Here is a 16324-nt window from a genome sequence, read left to right as displayed (position 1 = left end):
AAGTGTCTTCCAAAGAAATATATGACTGCCGCTGATGCTCAAGCGACGTGTCTTCAAAGTAGTACACTCCCGTGTCATTCTCCGCTCACATCGGTCCCGGGCCGGCCGAACGTGAACAAATCACTTGAACAACTCCTCCTTCAACTCCAACACATTCAAGCTAATCATACAATATCAAACCAAATTTTTCCGCATAGCAAGCAATCAAGACTGACGTTGTGCACCAGGCTCCAAGATTCGTTGCCGCTGTTTGTTGTCAGCATTCAATCCGTACTCTCCGGACGCTAGGCCCTCCTCAGCTTCGGATCTGAATAATTGACACATCTGTCACGCTGTCTTTTTTGTCTACCCACCATCCTTACAGTCCGGAATTGCTTAAGCTGCCTTTAGGTGCTTCTGGCCATCTTCAGGGCTGATAGCGGGGCCGACTACCCTCCAGCTGATATGAGTGCCTATTCCTCATTGCTCAAATCCACGTACTAGGGATGAAGTATGTATAACAATCTCCGTGAGATGCGGCCGACATACTACGGCATCTACTACTAACTTTGAAATTGCCTCTGAACCCATGACCATGTGTTCACCGCCAAGTGTGTGGGATCATGCAGCTGAGATATGATGGATATTGCCAGAATGTTCGACCCTCTTCGAACCAACCCGGTGAGTTGTTGTCACCCTCTTCACGTATTGCTTTTCACACGATCTTACACGCTGCTGGGATGTTTCCCTTCTCTTTCGCAGGCTCGTAGCCCCTTGTGAGCCAGATAGGCTCTCTGCTTCGACATGAAGTCATACCAGCTACAATCTGAGACACACGAGGCACTGATATATCTAGATAGGTGATGCAGCAGTCCGCTCATGTATAGGTTCCCGTGACATAGTTCTGTTTTTAGGACCGGAAAATTCCATCCTTACTTCATGCTTCCTGAATTTCACTTAAAAGCTGGTGGGGTCATCTTATATCCCCGAAGTACGTTTCCTTTGCCTTCATCTTGCATTGCTATTAAAGGATCGCACCGCTTGCTCTCTTGTCCTCGAGGATTGATGATTTGACCGTTTTAGGTGTCTCGACGTTACGGAACGTTTATAAAGACCTGTGTTCTGTTTTTGCAAGTGAAACGCGTTCATTAATCGCAGGATATGCATGGAAGGTCATACGTACTAGACGGGTCATGTGGGTTCAGATATGAAGCAATTTCCCTAGTATTCACATCCTGTTTTCTAGATCACACGAGACGATACTGATGCGGTCTCATCATGATCCTCGACCCCAGTTTTGGGCAGTTATCACAACTTTTTGTGTCACAAATCAACCACAGATGGGGCTCAGCCACCGCATTATCATATCATTGATTATCTGCCACCGGTAAATGTTGCTGTGTTAGGGTTCAGTGCATGATGTCGTATGGAAACCCAGATTTGGCCTAGTGATGGTGATGTTGTCAAAGACAGCAATGATGCACCAGGTTGGCATTCCACCCAATTTCTATGTTAAGCCGGCCCGTAGGAATGAGCGCTAGGACTCATCCTCTCTGGGGCTTTATGTGATGCTACAGGAGTCCCTGCATCGGCGACTTTTGGCAACTGCTGTACATGTTGTGGTTCATGAAGAAAGATATCCCCGTACAGCCTCTTGATGATATCATCCTATCAGCTCGCGTGCAGCTTTATGATACAGCAACCTCCTCCTGGTAGTGGTGAACGTTTATGCAATAAGTTATTCACTATCTTGACAGGATGCATGGAGCCGGTCGGTCCACAGAGAAGTTCTCGTGAGAGTCCATGGTGCACGGCAAGCACGATCATCGCTTGCAAAATGTACGCCATTTACAAGGCGAGTTTGCTTTTCGGATCATTAGTATCTCTGCCTCGTGCCCACAGAATCGAACTCATCGGACACGCTTATGTGGCTTATTGCTGTGTATGGAATTGAAACTGATAATTGCACGAAAGCACCGAGGCAGCCGCAAATGCTACGTGCTGTGCCCTCACTGGGAGCTGCACGCGGAACTGGCGCGGACTCCGCTTCGACAAAGATCGAACTGCAAATCCAACTCTACCCGCGGTACCTTTGCCAAGGTTGCCTTCGTGGCAGTATTACAAATTGATAAATGACAGGAAATTTTTGCTAGAGTTTACGTTCGCGTTATTACACCCATATGTGCAACGCGTTACGCTCGAGTAGCAGCACTTTCATTTCCGCGAAGATCTGCTTTCTCGACTATACTTTAGCACCAGTTCATCGTACTAATGATATGGTCAAGCCGAGGGTACTAGTGTTGGATGATCGGGTGGGAGAATGGCAGTACAACGGACGGTGACCATGACACGGATCTACGACTTTATGGCATCGTGACGAACACGTTGATTGCGTGACTAGTTCGATCAAGCGCTCTAACTTGTTGAATCCGAATGCGAGAAGGGTGTCCGGTGGGGAATTACGCCAACTATCATTTTTATTACTCGGGCGACGTTCGCTTGCTGTCGACCCTACTGTCTCGACGATGGCTGATGTTAACCATTATAATTAAAGCGAATAAAAGATTCTCTTATGTATAATGTAGGGAAGCTTAAATTAAGTGGAAGATGCCGTCTTACTAAGCTTCGCCATTTTCTGCTACCGTTATGTTGAGGGGACAACAATTTGAGAGTTTATACCTCCCCCGATACCAAAGCAATTTTCTTTCTTCAGTATCTTGGTAGTCCGTGTCTGCTATTGCTGACTCGAAGCCTGAACTTGTTGCATAAGTTTAACAGCTATTGTGCAATCCGATCGAGTGCTCGGGATCGACCGCGAATCAACAATCTCCATCATGCACGCACCCTCTCCACCGTCTACTCCGTTACACTCTTCATGGAAATCTGTCTTTCGTCTACCAAACTCTTCAAAGAAGCATCGTGCTAATGGCAATGGTTCAATACTAGCTGTTGACTGCTCGCCTCGTGCAGTTTCATCTCCTCTTCAGACAGTCAAACATATGCCCGTAACATCCAGTCCTTCACTGGCTCCTGGCTCATTCCTCCCTATCGACGAGCGTTCCTCCTACAACTCTTCGAATACCCGATCTAGCGACTCGAACGTGGGAGCTGTACCGAACTCACCGTACCTTGTGCCTGATTCCCGACTCTTCCCTTGCCAGTACCAGCCGCATCTGCAGCAGTCGTCTGTTTCGAATGTCGAAGCGAATGGAATGGTTACCCCACAACAGCCTCAAAGTCGCGTACGGACAAAGTCGGAGAAACAGCGTATGATGCAGGGTCGCCCTCCGCAGACACCAACAAAGCCTCAGACTGCCACGGGCTCCCAGCAGTCATTCGCACTCCCACAAAGTCACGCTGCGTCTTCAAGTCGCTCGGGGCCCTTGTCTCCTCGGGCCATGGGCGCGTCTGCCACGCGCTTCATTCGTCGCGTAGCATCCGCACCAAATGCGAAGCATCTCTTTTCTTCCGGTAGTCGGTCATCAGCACCTACGAAGAATGGTCTATTAGCACCTGCAGATATGGTTCCACCAGTACCTGGTGCACCCTCTACGTCATCTGACCACGGTGATGACTCATTGGAGACTCTGTCGTCTGGTTCTTCAAGAGGGAGATCTAATCGGAACGAACGGTATCCTGGTAACTCACACCTGTCCAAGACTAGAATTGTGAATGGAGCGCATGATAGTCCAGGGAAAATGGCTTTCAGACGGACATATTCCAGTAATTCAATCAAAGTTCGACAGGTACGTTATAAAGCTTCTCTGCAAGTACAGTTTTCTTTAACAAAGGGGTCAATACAGGTCGAGGTCGGCCCATCAAGCTTCTTGAAAATTAAAATGCTTGGAAAGGGCGACGTCGGACGTGTGTACCTTGTGCGAGAAAAGAAGACTGACAAGCTTTTTGCTATGAAAGGTGGGTTCGTGATTTGACTAGACTTCAAACTGGCTTCAATTATGATTTCTCAGTCCTATCCAAAAAGGAGATGATTGAACGAAAAAAGATCAAACGTGCTTTGACCGAGCAAGAAATTCTAGCTACTTCAAATCACCCGTTCATCGTCACACTTTATCACTCCTTCCAGTCGGAAGAGTACCTCTACTTCTGCATGGAGTACTGCATGGGTGGCGAGTTTTTTCGCGCGTTACAGACTCGTCCGGGCAAATGCCTCCCGGAAGATGGCTCACGATTTTATGCGGCGGAGGTTGTGGCGGCCTTGGAGTATCTTCACTTAAATGGCTTCATATACCGCGATCTCAAGCCAGAAAGTAGGTTACTTCTCCTCTTGATCGCCAACGTGTACTAAACGCTTAACTTTATTGCCACATCTTGCTGTAATTGTCGCCTTTCATTTACCGCGTCTTCCGTACTTGGTGGAACTTCGTCCAGATATTCTCCTCCATCACTCCGGCCACATCATGCTGTCTGATTTCGATCTCGCTAAACAATCTGGACATCCTGGGGGCCGTCCTGCGACGATTCACCAGCTAGGACCAAACGGGGTAAGCCGTTTCCTTGTCGTCCATCCGATGGCAATTCACACATTCTACCTATGTTATAGATACCTATGATTGATACGATGTCATGCACAGCAGATTTTCGGACGAACTCGTTTGTCGGTACCGAGGGTAAGGCTCGTTTAATTATCAACAATCAAGGACTTGACCGTATGCGGCTTTGTTGTTCAGAATACATCGCGCCAGAAGTAATAGCTGCACAGGGTCACACCGCTGCGGTGGATTGGTGGACGCTTGGTATCTTGATATACGAAATGATTGTGAGTTGACATCGATCATCATCGGCGGAGTTTGGATCGGATTTTGCTATGGGAAAATCATTGACGGTCTTGTGTAGTTCGCCACCACGCCCTTCAAGGGAAAAGAGAGGAACGATACTTTTTCCAACATCCGGTCTTTGCCAGTTCATTTCCGGGACGCTCCTAAAATTACGAGGTGGGCTGGAGTTGGACATTGAGTCACGAGTAAACTTTAACGAAAGTCTCTGCCGTACAGCGCTTGCAAGGATATTGTCATTCGGTTGCTTGACAAAGATGAACGAACTAGGTTTGGTAGCAGGAGTGGAGCCAGTGAAGTTAAGCAGCATAAATGGTTTGCCAAAATGAACTGGGGTTTGTTGCGTCACCAGCGACCACCGGTGAGTCTGACTTGCTCTTATATATCTCTGTCGGAAAGTGTGTTGGGCGCTTAAGGCGTGTGTTCACCCTTGTGTGAGACAAGTCATATGTTTGATCTGATACGGCTTGAGAGATATCTTGGACTAACGCGTCCCTTATCTATCCCTGTGTAGATCATTCCGTCGTCCTCGAACGGTCTTGATGCGGTGAACTTTCGGCACCTAAAGGAGTCACGTTCGCTTCACCTAGAGGAGCAAATGCGGGGCGTAGCAGGAACAAGCGTACCGGCGGGCCCTGGGACACCCGGATACGATGACGGTATGGATGCTCCAGCAGATGGAGATCTGTTTGGCGCGTTCAACAGCGTCACGCTACACTATGATGGGGAAAGCTGATTCCGCCATATTCCCGTCTATACCCCTATATCGTGGTGGCTACGAAACATCGGATGCGATCGCCGGTCGGTGTGATACTTTATTTTTTCATCGTATGATACCATCCAGTGCTTCATTTCATTGATGCTTTGCTTGCATAGTTCTTGGATTTTTTTGTTTCTAGGGAAAAATAGGTTCACATGTATTATTTCACTGCACATCATGCACATCTATCACTCGCTTTTAGTGTTACTATGTCCGACACTTTACGATCTTTTTCTAATCAGTTTGATCATGACGCAGTAGAGCCGCATGAGATAAGTGCTGGAGGACTCGGGGATCAGCCGATCTTGTAGTCCCATGGACGTTGGTAAACATGTGCGTTTGTCGATGATCCGATTGAGACCGCTGTTTGAAATTGTGTAAACCCAATGATGAGATCAGTACCCCCGGACTACTATGAATTAGTATAGGATTTTGTCTAGTCAAATGCGGGTGAAAGAGCGCTAACCAATGATAGTGAGCATTGGGGTATGTAAGCAGGGACAGGAGATAGAGGGCGCGGGGAGTGGTTCTTTCAAAGTCGGGCGCACTGCGTGTTGTCAAAAATTTCCGACGGTAGATACCTGGCTGGAATGTGACCCCAGGGTCAAGTTTTAGCCGTTTCTGGACCTATGGTATGAACCGGCTTCCAGACGGTTGATTTTCCGGATTTCAATCACCTCGAAGACATCGTTTGGCCATCAAGTTCGAGCCGGCTGCTACTATGGGTCCAAAACGACACCATACGTATATATATAATAAACCACATGCATATGATGTACACTTTATTTGATAATGATTTTAAATATTATGAATATGCATTAATATTCCATTTAAATTGCGAATACATGGTAGCTATAGGAAATACAATGCCGATGCCACCCGCTCGCTACACCTCTGGTAGCCTGACTATATGCGACATAGTTGTATGCACGCACACACTGGCGAGGGAGAGGCTACACGAGGTATTCATTGGGGGTCAAGATAAAAATCAACGGAAGCCAGACTTACAGAGAAATGATAGACGTTGTTGGCTTTTGTCAAGGTTGTTTTCTTGCTGTTCTGCATTATGGCTCGCGTTGGTGCTAGCAATTTCAGAGTAGATGAGAGTTGCTCACATTGATATTGATGGAGGTCGCAGCGCTGATGGCCTTCCCACTCTCGACCTGGGCTCTGAAGCAAGCAAGCGGCAAGCCTATACAATATATAAGCGACTTTCAAGACTATTGATCTTGTCATTACTTACTGGGCTGTGTGAGTTTCGGTAGCCCAGTATGGACCTGGAAAGAGGGCTCATATGTAAGTCGGCAACTTGGCAGCAAGAGAATAGGAACACCCACCCGACTTCCCGAATTTGCTGACCCTGAAACAATTGCAAGGTTTTAAATAATCCCTAACAGAAGTATACACACTTACCTCCAAACTATCAGAAAGAAGTGCTCATAGAGACTGTCCAGGTTGGGACTCTAGGCGAGCATGATCGTGACCTCCTTGCCGAGGTCGTTGCTGCGAAACGTTGGGTGAAATTCTTGTGCAAAGCAAGTTCACGGACACTCACAACTGGAAAGTCAAATTACTGACGAAGGGTCGGGGTGACAAGTAGTTGAGATTAAGTGTGGATTGAATAGCTCGAGTTCTGTAGTTAGAGTCTCAGCAAGCAGGCTTTTATATTCTCGAAGTGGGTAGGTCTTACTGCTAGTCTTCGTTGGAGAGCACCCTCGTCGGTGTAGTCGGGTACCCAGTCAGATACCACATCATTCTAACCATGATAAGTGAGAACAGGTGTGGACTTGAAATATGATATAGCAGTCATCCCCAACAGTTGTCGAGCGTCAAGAACAAGGTAAATTTAAACTCCGTGCACCTTGATCTGAACACTTACCGTGTGGCACAGCTTCATTCATAATTCGTATATATATGTTAGCTGCAGGTCATGTACAACTGAGTCCAGGTGGATGTAGCTGAAACGTAGATAGTACGCAGGTGAGAGTGGCTCTAAGTTCAAGCCATTGTTGACACCAGTGGTAATTTAAAGGGTCAAATTTCCGACATCGTAGAAGTTGACTGATATTTGATGGCTTCGACGTGGCTGAAACCTTAGGCACCCCCAGATTCTCAGCCATCTCTAAGCCGTCGGAATTTTTGGACAACACGCAGTGGCGGATCGCTGAGGAGGAGAAGCAAATTGAGAAGATTGGAGGTTTGGTTGCGGTAAGTCTAAATTGGGATAAGTTGAACCACGGCTTACCAAATTGAGTAATTGATTAGGACCCCAGCTAGCGCTAAAGTGAACCAATGATAAATTACAAGGGTGCGGGGCAAGCGAACAAGGTTGTATGGCGGCCGTGAAGGGGATCATTTAATAAAAAAATGAAAATGTAATTCATAGATTCATTACACGTGTAGCTATGAGTTTTTACAGGATGGAGTACTTGAGGCCTGAGGTGCCGCTGAAAAGCAAAAACTTTGGAAAAAGAGAGTAGATTCAGATCTCGCGGCAACTCGAAATTGTCACATGGAAATTTGGTACGAATACTTCCTTACGAGGGTAGCCTCGGCGCCGAGGTAGTGGAATGACAACCAAATTTAGTTGTTATAGTTGTTTTGTTTTGTTTATAATGTATTTACCGAAGGTGATTTCCGAACCCGGCCGCGGCACCCTTGATTACGTTTTATTTAAAAAGGAAAAAGCGGATACAAAAAATGGATATGGAATGTTGACGTAAATTTATTCGTAACCTAATTTCGGTGTTGACGATTTCGGTTGATGATTTATTCTCCACCGTTCATCTAGTTTTATACTTAGCTACCTTTATAAAATATCAAAAAGGTCTCGATCGACGACGAGACTACTTACTACTTTTCATTTTTGGTTCTTTTTAGACAACAGCTACATAGTTCGCACTTCTTTCAATTCCTCCTTTCCTTTCACTTTACGAACAACGACAATGCAGGACCTGTACACTTCTCAATACCCAACCCATCAACGAGCTCAACAATGGTCTCGTCCAACTGACTATCATCAGATTAATACTACGGGTCCTACTTACCCACAGCAGCCATCAGCTTCTCATTCTAGTTCAAGCAATGGCTCTCCGACAGAGGACAGTCCTCCTGCTTCTCTCAAAGTTCATGAGCAGCAGCAACCACCTCCTCCAAAGTCAGAGGCAAAGCCTCAGGCCACTTTCTTAACAAAACTTTACGCGTAAGTTCGCGTTTAACATCATCAGTCCTATTCATTAACGCGTTATATAGTCTTCTTGAACGTCCAGAAAATCATCACATGATCCGTTGGGATCCTGCAGGAGAACATATCATCGTAGAGAGACCAGAACAGTTGGCTCTCCATGTCCTCCCAAGCATTTACCGTCAATCGAGATTTGCAAGCTTCTCCCGGCAACTAAATGTATGTCTGATGTGCTTCCATCCTTCTCTGTCGACGCCAAAACCCACTTAATCCTTCACTGAAATGAATCTTTCACTGACCTCACTTCGTCCATTAGATCTATGGCTTCATGCGCAAAGTAAACCTCCGTAACGTCGACCCCGCTATTGATGATCCAGACGCAAGCACATGGTGTAAGTCCGCGCCAGTGCCACTTCAAACCCCTTCTCCTTTACTGACCATACGGTCCCGCAGCCCACCCCACCCTCAACCGCCACTCCCCCCCTGAGGTCGTGGCCAATTTCAAACGCCGCGTCCCCCCGCGTCTTCCAAAGCCAAGGAAGCGCGATACTCAGGAGCCCCCATCAATACCTCCTCCCCGTTCCGCTATCGGTATGGGTCCAGTCCCTCTCACCGTTCCTTCGTCTGTGGGTCCAAAAGGCACCTTGCCTAATGCTAGTGGCCGTGCTCGTGGCTTTTCTGCACCAGGTTCCTTCACTCCTTTGAATCAGAACAGTCCAGGTTGGAGTGCGACTTATCCTCACACTCGTAACCTGCCTCCCCTCACTGTCCCTTCGGAACCCACTCATCATAACTTGTATAATCAGTCTCACTTGCAACCCATCTCTCCTGCGGAGGAATCTCCCACTGCTCAGTTCAGCGCAATGGGTCCAGGAAGTGGTTATCATCACCCTCAGCATACTAGCAACAGGGACATGCTTGTCCCTCCCTCGCAGTATTCCTACCCTGATCAGAACTGGCAGTATTCTCCTAACAGCACGACTTCCAATCATTCGGGCAGTTTGTCTTCCTTGTTGAACCCACCGAGCAACAATGGTTATGGTCCTCGCCCAACGCCGACCATCAACACATCTTACTCATCCACCTATTCGGGTGTTTCGATGCAGAGTGACAATAGTCCGCCCTCGTTATCTCCGGATAGCCGCCCAACGACGGGATACTCCATTTCATCAGTGTCATCTTTGCCATATGAGGAATCACCATCACACCACACTTACCATCAGGCTGATTACTCGCGTCCCGGGTCGAGCCATCACCGCCCCATTTCGCCATCATTGTCACGCCCACCGTCGTCCTCGAAGCAATATGGACCGTCGTCCTTGAGCATCCGTCGTCCCCGTCGCCACAGTCAGGCTATGAGTCCATACCCGTCTCCGTATGGAGAACATCCTTCCAACGAGAGACCCTCGACGTCGCCTCATCCTGACGATGGAAATATGCCACGAGTGCGCAGCATGATCCAGTTGCCATCTGTGGACTCGTATGGTTTCCCTTCCGGGCAAACTGAGTTCGCATACTCTGCTGTTGGCGGTGCATCCATCGATTCGATGGATGGCCGGAGTGGTTGGGGTCACCATCAGGTTGGACCACGCCCCTCTACCAGCGCATCATCGATCAGTGCTGCTTCCCACACTTCGTCGTCTCAGGCGAACACGCCACCACTCGGGGACGGATACGGCGCAGGGGAAGCCGACATTAACCGCTGTGAGTCGCGCGACTACCCCTTGCGCCCTCCGATGTCTCACGGGCTGGCTTACTGACTGTCAGTCTCTTGAATGGGTGCAGTCTCGCCTGACTTTGGGTTTGTCGCTATGAACGAGCACCTTCCTCCGCAATATACCAAAATCGTGAGCGAGCTTTAGACGCAACGTTCCCGTGGAGAAGATAGACTTGTTGCTCGAATTGCCTTTTAATTCAACTTGTTGGTGTTTTTCATCTTTGACTTTTGGACTGCTCTGGCTGTTTTGTGTTTGTGTTTGACCTCACGATCCCACTTTCCTTTGTTCGCCTCACTTTACCCGCTTCTTCTTCTACGAAGCTATACGAAATTGGAAGATCTTTTTCATGAACGTTACAAAACGATTGGCTGCGTTTGCATGTGCTCTCTCATCTAGTTCCAGCGTGTATACTTTGCTCCTCATTTGTAGTACCACATCCCATCATCACTCCCACTTTGATACCTAGTCTTTGGCTCTCGTGTGCATACGGTTACCCCGTATACTGTTACCCTCGTTCATTGATATCCCGGCTGCGTCTTTTTTTTCGATAGTATCTGCAATACATTTTGCTTGTCCAAAAACGTGACTTTGATGGCGGCCTTAACCTAATTGCAAACGCAAAACTCCCTCTCCCCACTATCAAAACCCCAAAATGTAATTCCCACCTTCAATTTTCCACGAAATATTTCAACGATAACAGTAAACAAAACGGGGACCGGTACCAAATCGGGAAACGACTTGTTGATCTCGCGTGATCTGATCAGAGCGAATGCACAGAATTCTGATCGGCAATGCTAACGTAACCCGTCAACTTTCATCTACTTTTTCGGATGTTTGCGAGACAGGTGACTCCCAAAGCAGGACAAGTGGGACGAGGGGGCGCTAGACCACTGCCCGCAGTACTTGCTGCGGTCTCATTGACATTGCCTTTCTGTTCGTTCCAGATTTTCCGTGATTGTGGTGGTGGAGTCATTCATATACGATCGTACCAACAGGAAAGAGGGGCGACCCTGTGTACAAGGGCTGGAATCTGCACAGCTGTGGCAAGGATCAAGTGGCGTTTGCTGCAGGGTAGGCATCAGGTCAGGGGCAATGCTATGGCTATGAGACCCGTGTAGATCGACATTAGGCCTTCAGTCTGCGGTGTCACTCCAGATACCGCACGCGGTTTTCATTGGTGCTCACGCCTGAGATGCGAAATCGACATGTGCAGATAGTACATCAGTTCCAAAAAGAAATACATACAGAACATACAAGTTTGGGTTTTAATCAGCCTGATATGATATCCTTGGGTAATAATATACAAGTCTAGGCTCGAGAGAGTCCTTTTAAGAACAAAACGCAGCGACTAGGCTGCAGGAAGACCGGACACGACGCGATGTGGCGAAACGAGTTGTGCCTCGCTCATGTTGCTCTGCGACTGCAAAGTCAGCGGCAACCGTAGTGCTCGAGATCCGACATCGTCATCCTCTGCATCTAAGAATGCCACTCTTTCTTCAGATACACTTCCAGGAATCTCATCGTCTAGTTCATCGTCCACTGCTCGGCGTGCTACCAAACTGATGTAGATGAAAAGTGCAACGCACAAAAGGATTCCGCCAATAGTCCAGACTTTGCTCCAGGTATCATCCTCTTCCTCCTGAACGTCGGATTCTTTCTTGGCACTGAACGAGCGAATTCCTGCACCGATGCTGGTGTGAATGATGACTTTGAAAAGGGACAAAGCCGTGCAAATCACATAGGTCCGCATGGTGAGGGTCGGCGTGGCCGCAAGAAGTGCGTTGAGCACATTATATGGGTATGGTGCAAGTCTGACAAGGAATAATAGCTGGGGTTTGCGTTCGACAGCTCGGACTGCGCGGCATAGAGTGCGCGTCGAGGAAAGCCAACGACCAATTGGCTCGCGCAAGAACGTTCGTGATAGCCAGAACACAACGACAGCACCAGAAAGTGCAGCACAATATGAGATAACAGCACCAGTCCACGGCCCAAACGTGTATCCCGATAATGTGATCAGCGTGGAATACAGTGGGAGAGGGGCTATTAAAACGTGAGAAACATCGACGCACATGTGTGAGTTTTTGACCAATGATAAATCAAGAATAGAACGTACGAAACGTAGTGATAAAGATGAGACAGAAAAGCACTGCGTAGCCGAAGTGCTCATCGTTTCGCAACCAGCGTGACAGGTGCTCGAGACCTGTTGGAAATAAATATTGTGAGCAAAATAACAAGCGAGTTATGGCGCTGTCATAATCGTGCAAGCGAGGAATAGAGATAATTGCACCAGTCTGTAGCAACGGGCCACTAGGGCGTAGGGTCACGAAAGCAGAACAACAGGGACCGAAGACTTACCGTCGAAAACTTCAGTCTTCCAAAATGCGATAGCTAAGATAAAACCAAGGCTAGTTACACCGTACGCAAAGATAGGCAGCCATTGTTTGAAGAGATTCCATATCCGCAGCCCGCGCGGACGAACATATCGCTGCGATTGTGGGAGAGTTTGTGATGAGGAAACCGATGAAGAGGAAACAGACAAAGAAGTACGCATTGGAATGAGATGGTGGGATGGACGCGAGCTTCGATGCGGGGAAGAACGACAGTTGAGAGGTATTTCGTTTGAAAGTGGACCTGGGCATAATTTCTCGCTGAGTACCGGTGGATCAAGGTTTGGCTGTACGGCCATGGTAGCTTGGCAGAATTGAACAGGTTTAGATCACCAGCTTGGCGCTTATAGTTTCTAGTCGCAAGACGCCCGAGCGGCAATCGCGCTGCTCAGCGCACACAGTGAACAGTAGTCAGGATAGCTTGATAAAACGAGAGCGGAGAGAAGGAACGACGGGTTGCAAGGCGATGCAATATTTTTAAGTCTCCAGCAAGAGCATGCCAATATGGTTTTTCACGGTATTGCAGACCTTATCTCAGTAGAGTCTCACGCCACTATTATATAGGATCGTTACGACTGGCTCAGCGAGTCTGTAGCACATGCTACGTGGTGCTGCGGATCGTCGTCGAGGGAATAAGATAGGTCGACGAGACATTCATTCATAATTATAATGCTGAACAGATTTAACGGCCCATACGGATTAATGCGGGAGTAGCACACGAAGCTTTTTGAGCGCCTTGCCACGTTGCATACCGTGACACATGCATTGAATATGCTCCGAGTCAACTGACTGTTCTACAGTATGTAATTGGCAATCCATTTATTTGCAATCTTCTCAGACGAGTCGGCCAGCCTGGTCGGTGTCAGAGAAGTACCCTGATGAGTCGGGCGGAGATACGGAGGGGCAGAACATATGATGGAAGGCTTCGCCCCTATATGTGTTAATACATATCACCCAATGCGAATGTCAGTGTCGTTGAAAGAAGAGGACGTTACAAGTAACAGGCGCCAGTGAATGGAATGCGAACAGCAATGTCATTGAAAGTAAGAAGCAGGAATCACATTACAAGTAACAGGAGCCCGTATGCCGTCAAAAACGACGTGTCGAGTAAGCCAGACGGACAAACGACATGACGAGCAAAACTCAGAAAATTATGCTGAGCTGGTTTGGGGAGGGTGATATCCAAGACGCCTGCCAAGATAAATGTCATCCCCCCCTGGGCCTGTTGGACTTGGGGTGTGCATGGCGAACTAACATATTAACGTTTTGCCACTATAGCCAAGTAATTTTTAAGTAAAAGAATTCGAAGCAGTGGGGTCGGAGTGACGCACTCCTCATTCCTCGCCACATTATACTGCGACTTCTCTACGACACGACATTGTCGGCATGTGCGCACAGAAATTCTAGATGCGCACAGAAATTTCTAGATGCAAATGTCAATGGTGTAAACTGGTGGAGGCGAAAGAGTAACCTTACTTCAAGATGATGTATTAGCTTGGATATAGCGGAGATTGCAGTTTCACCATTAACGCCCAAGTCAAATTTCAAGTAAAAGAATTCGAAGCGGCCTAAGCGGGGCCGGGATGAGACACTCTCTTCATTCCTCTGACAAGGAAGTCCCGGTATGATGTGAGTTCTCTGCGACGCAAGATTTTCGGCATGCGCACATAAGTTTCTAGTCGCGAATGTTGATGGTGTAAACTGGTGGAGGCGAGAGTAATCTTACTTCCAGATGTTCTATCAGCTGGGATGTAGCGGAGATTGCAGATTAATTATTTTTTTCGTCTCGGTGCATCATGGAATGCCGAGTCGAGTCGAGTCGAGAGCGTAGTATTATGTCGGGTCCTGAACAGCGCTGAGCCTAACCTTCCCGAGGCAAGGTTTGAACCAAATAAAAGGATGGCCCAGTCTTCTTTGTACATAATGCGGGGGCTGGACCCAGCGACTGGAGCTTCAAGTGCGCTCGCGAGTTGTGCAAAGATATTCAAATATATACCACCTCACAGGTGTCTGAGGGCCATGGAAAGCTCTACAGCGTGGGACATGCAGCAGCTGCCGTAAGTTTATTTTGAGAGGGAGCTAGGGAAAATGATAGGTTGAAGTCAGCTAGGGAGTAGGAGAAGTAGGCATGCCTGTATTACAAGAGCACCATTAACCTTGTATCTGTGACGCGTATTAATGATGGGCACGAGGCAAACGCCACATCTTGAGACTGGTTGACCTCTTAGCGCTGTTGCTTATGCAATCGGACTCATCAAGACTTCGTCCATCTCACACGTCGACAAATTTACTAACAACCGGTACGCAGCTGAGATTGCAAATCTGAAGGCTTTCCACCGTTCCTTCTTGGCACTGGCAAAGTCCAAGCAAATCCTATCTCGTGCGCACATTTTATTCCTTCAAATCCCATGTTCTCTGAGTCATTCTGCATCATATCACACAGTCACTGGCAGTCCCACGTCCGTTTGAATATCGAACTTTGTTCATTTGAAAAAAAAACGCCGTTCGCCAGGATAGTGAACGACCGCTCCACACACAAACATATTTTTGCTTAGCACCCAAACACCGCGGGCAAGTAAACCTTCACGCATAGTTTTTGGGCTATTTCACGTCCATTCGAGTCAGTTGTCGGAAGGCCTTCCCGGTTTCTAGGAACATATGGCGCCCTTAATGCGCCTCGTTCGAACGCGATCTCTGCGCGTTCCTCAGCGGCGGACCCGTGGATACTCATCATCAACCACGGGACCCCGGTCCGCACATTCTCAATGGTATGCATCCATGATTCCGGGTATGGTTCCGGTGGCTCTTTTGGGTTCCGCTGTGTACTTGGTAAGTAGTATCGTCTTCGCATCGTGGCTCACTGGCGTTTTTCGCTGCTTTCCCTCGCGTCATGATCTGAAATCAACGTGTTGTTATCTTTGCTGATTTTGTGCTTTGATTTGATCAGGGGTTACAGCTATTACAGAGCCAGCTGGATCACGAGAAATTTCTAGATGAGGCACGAGACCAAGTACGTCAACTCGGAGAAGAGGTGGATAGGTTACAGGAGGAACGGGCCCTGCAACCGTCAGCAGTCTCATCATCACCCAACCCTGCCTCTAAGTGGTGGCCGTGGTGATTTCCATATATCAATACGTGTAATCATCGGTTGAAGTCAACATCTAGGATTCATAATGAAATTCGCCAGCCCAAAACCATAGTTTATCTACAATAAATAAATTCACGACCAAGGCGGAATCAAGCGTTATTATATCAGTAAAAAGGGTATTATAAAACAATCAAAAAATGTATGCGATGCGAGGTGATGGGTAGTAACAAAAAGATGCATGATAACATAGATGAAGCACACGAGGAACTGTCGAACGCTGGAAGCATGTCAACGCTTGCGTTTGCGTACGGAAAGAAGCGAAAATTAACATGCTTCAATCACCTCTTCTTCATTCAGATCACGAATAGCTAGGGCCATGATGTTCAACTAGTCAGGGCCTTGTTGACAAGCGCAG

The 16324-nt window shown here is 47.7% G+C and overlaps 5 protein-coding genes across 5 annotated transcripts; 3 read left to right on the top strand and 2 right to left on the bottom strand.

The window, feature by feature from the left end:
* Window positions 1-3377: 3377 nt before the first annotated feature.
* On the top strand, window positions 3378-5508 carry HD556DRAFT_1240725 (Pkinase-domain-containing protein; the record flags this gene model as incomplete). The annotated part of the gene is made up of 9 exons (XM_041298140.1): window positions 3378-3725; window positions 3783-3894; window positions 3948-4247; window positions 4369-4481; window positions 4541-4607; window positions 4668-4756; window positions 4834-4931; window positions 4992-5133; window positions 5287-5508. The coding sequence occupies 9 exons, from the start codon at window positions 3378-3380 to the stop codon at window positions 5506-5508; spliced, it is 1491 nt and encodes a 496-aa protein (XP_041158206.1).
* Window positions 5509-6384: 876 nt separating this feature from the next.
* HD556DRAFT_1537350 (uncharacterized protein) lies at window positions 6385-7095 on the bottom strand (the record flags this gene model as incomplete). The annotated part of the gene is made up of 7 exons (XM_041309656.1): window positions 6385-6438; window positions 6468-6485; window positions 6541-6591; window positions 6648-6724; window positions 6776-6809; window positions 6870-6892; window positions 6974-7095. Coding segments are annotated over 5 exons (278 nt in total), but the record flags the coding sequence as incomplete, so codon positions are not given.
* Window positions 7096-8318: 1223 nt separating this feature from the next.
* Window positions 8319-11020, top strand: HD556DRAFT_1385973 (HSF-type DNA-binding-domain-containing protein). Its single transcript, XM_041303390.1, has 5 exons — window positions 8319-8734; window positions 8785-8935; window positions 9033-9108; window positions 9170-10420; window positions 10502-11020. The coding sequence occupies exons 1-5, from the start codon at window positions 8478-8480 to the stop codon at window positions 10576-10578; spliced, it is 1812 nt and encodes a 603-aa protein (XP_041158204.1). The 5' UTR covers window positions 8319-8477; the 3' UTR covers window positions 10579-11020.
* A 762-nt stretch (window positions 11021-11782) lies between these two features.
* On the bottom strand, window positions 11783-13120 carry HD556DRAFT_1309944 (uncharacterized protein; the record flags this gene model as incomplete). Its single annotated transcript, XM_041300347.1, has 3 exons — window positions 11783-12474; window positions 12548-12634; window positions 12790-13120. 3 exons carry the CDS (start codon window positions 13118-13120, stop codon window positions 11783-11785), a joined length of 1110 nt encoding a protein of 369 aa, XP_041158203.1.
* Window positions 13121-14744: 1624 nt separating this feature from the next.
* HD556DRAFT_1309943 (uncharacterized protein) lies at window positions 14745-15939 on the top strand (the record flags this gene model as incomplete). Its single annotated transcript, XM_041300346.1, has 5 exons — window positions 14745-14878; window positions 15050-15121; window positions 15377-15441; window positions 15474-15589; window positions 15769-15939. The coding sequence occupies 5 exons, from the start codon at window positions 14745-14747 to the stop codon at window positions 15937-15939; spliced, it is 558 nt and encodes a 185-aa protein (XP_041158202.1).
* Window positions 15940-16324: the final 385 nt, after the last annotated feature.

Source organism: Suillus plorans, assembly GCF_016647745.1.
Source record: "Suillus plorans strain S12 chromosome Unknown HD556scaffold_43, whole genome shotgun sequence".
Lineage (NCBI taxonomy): Eukaryota > Fungi > Basidiomycota > Agaricomycetes > Boletales > Suillaceae > Suillus > Suillus plorans.
This window is presented reverse-complemented; position numbering and strand designations above follow the sequence as displayed.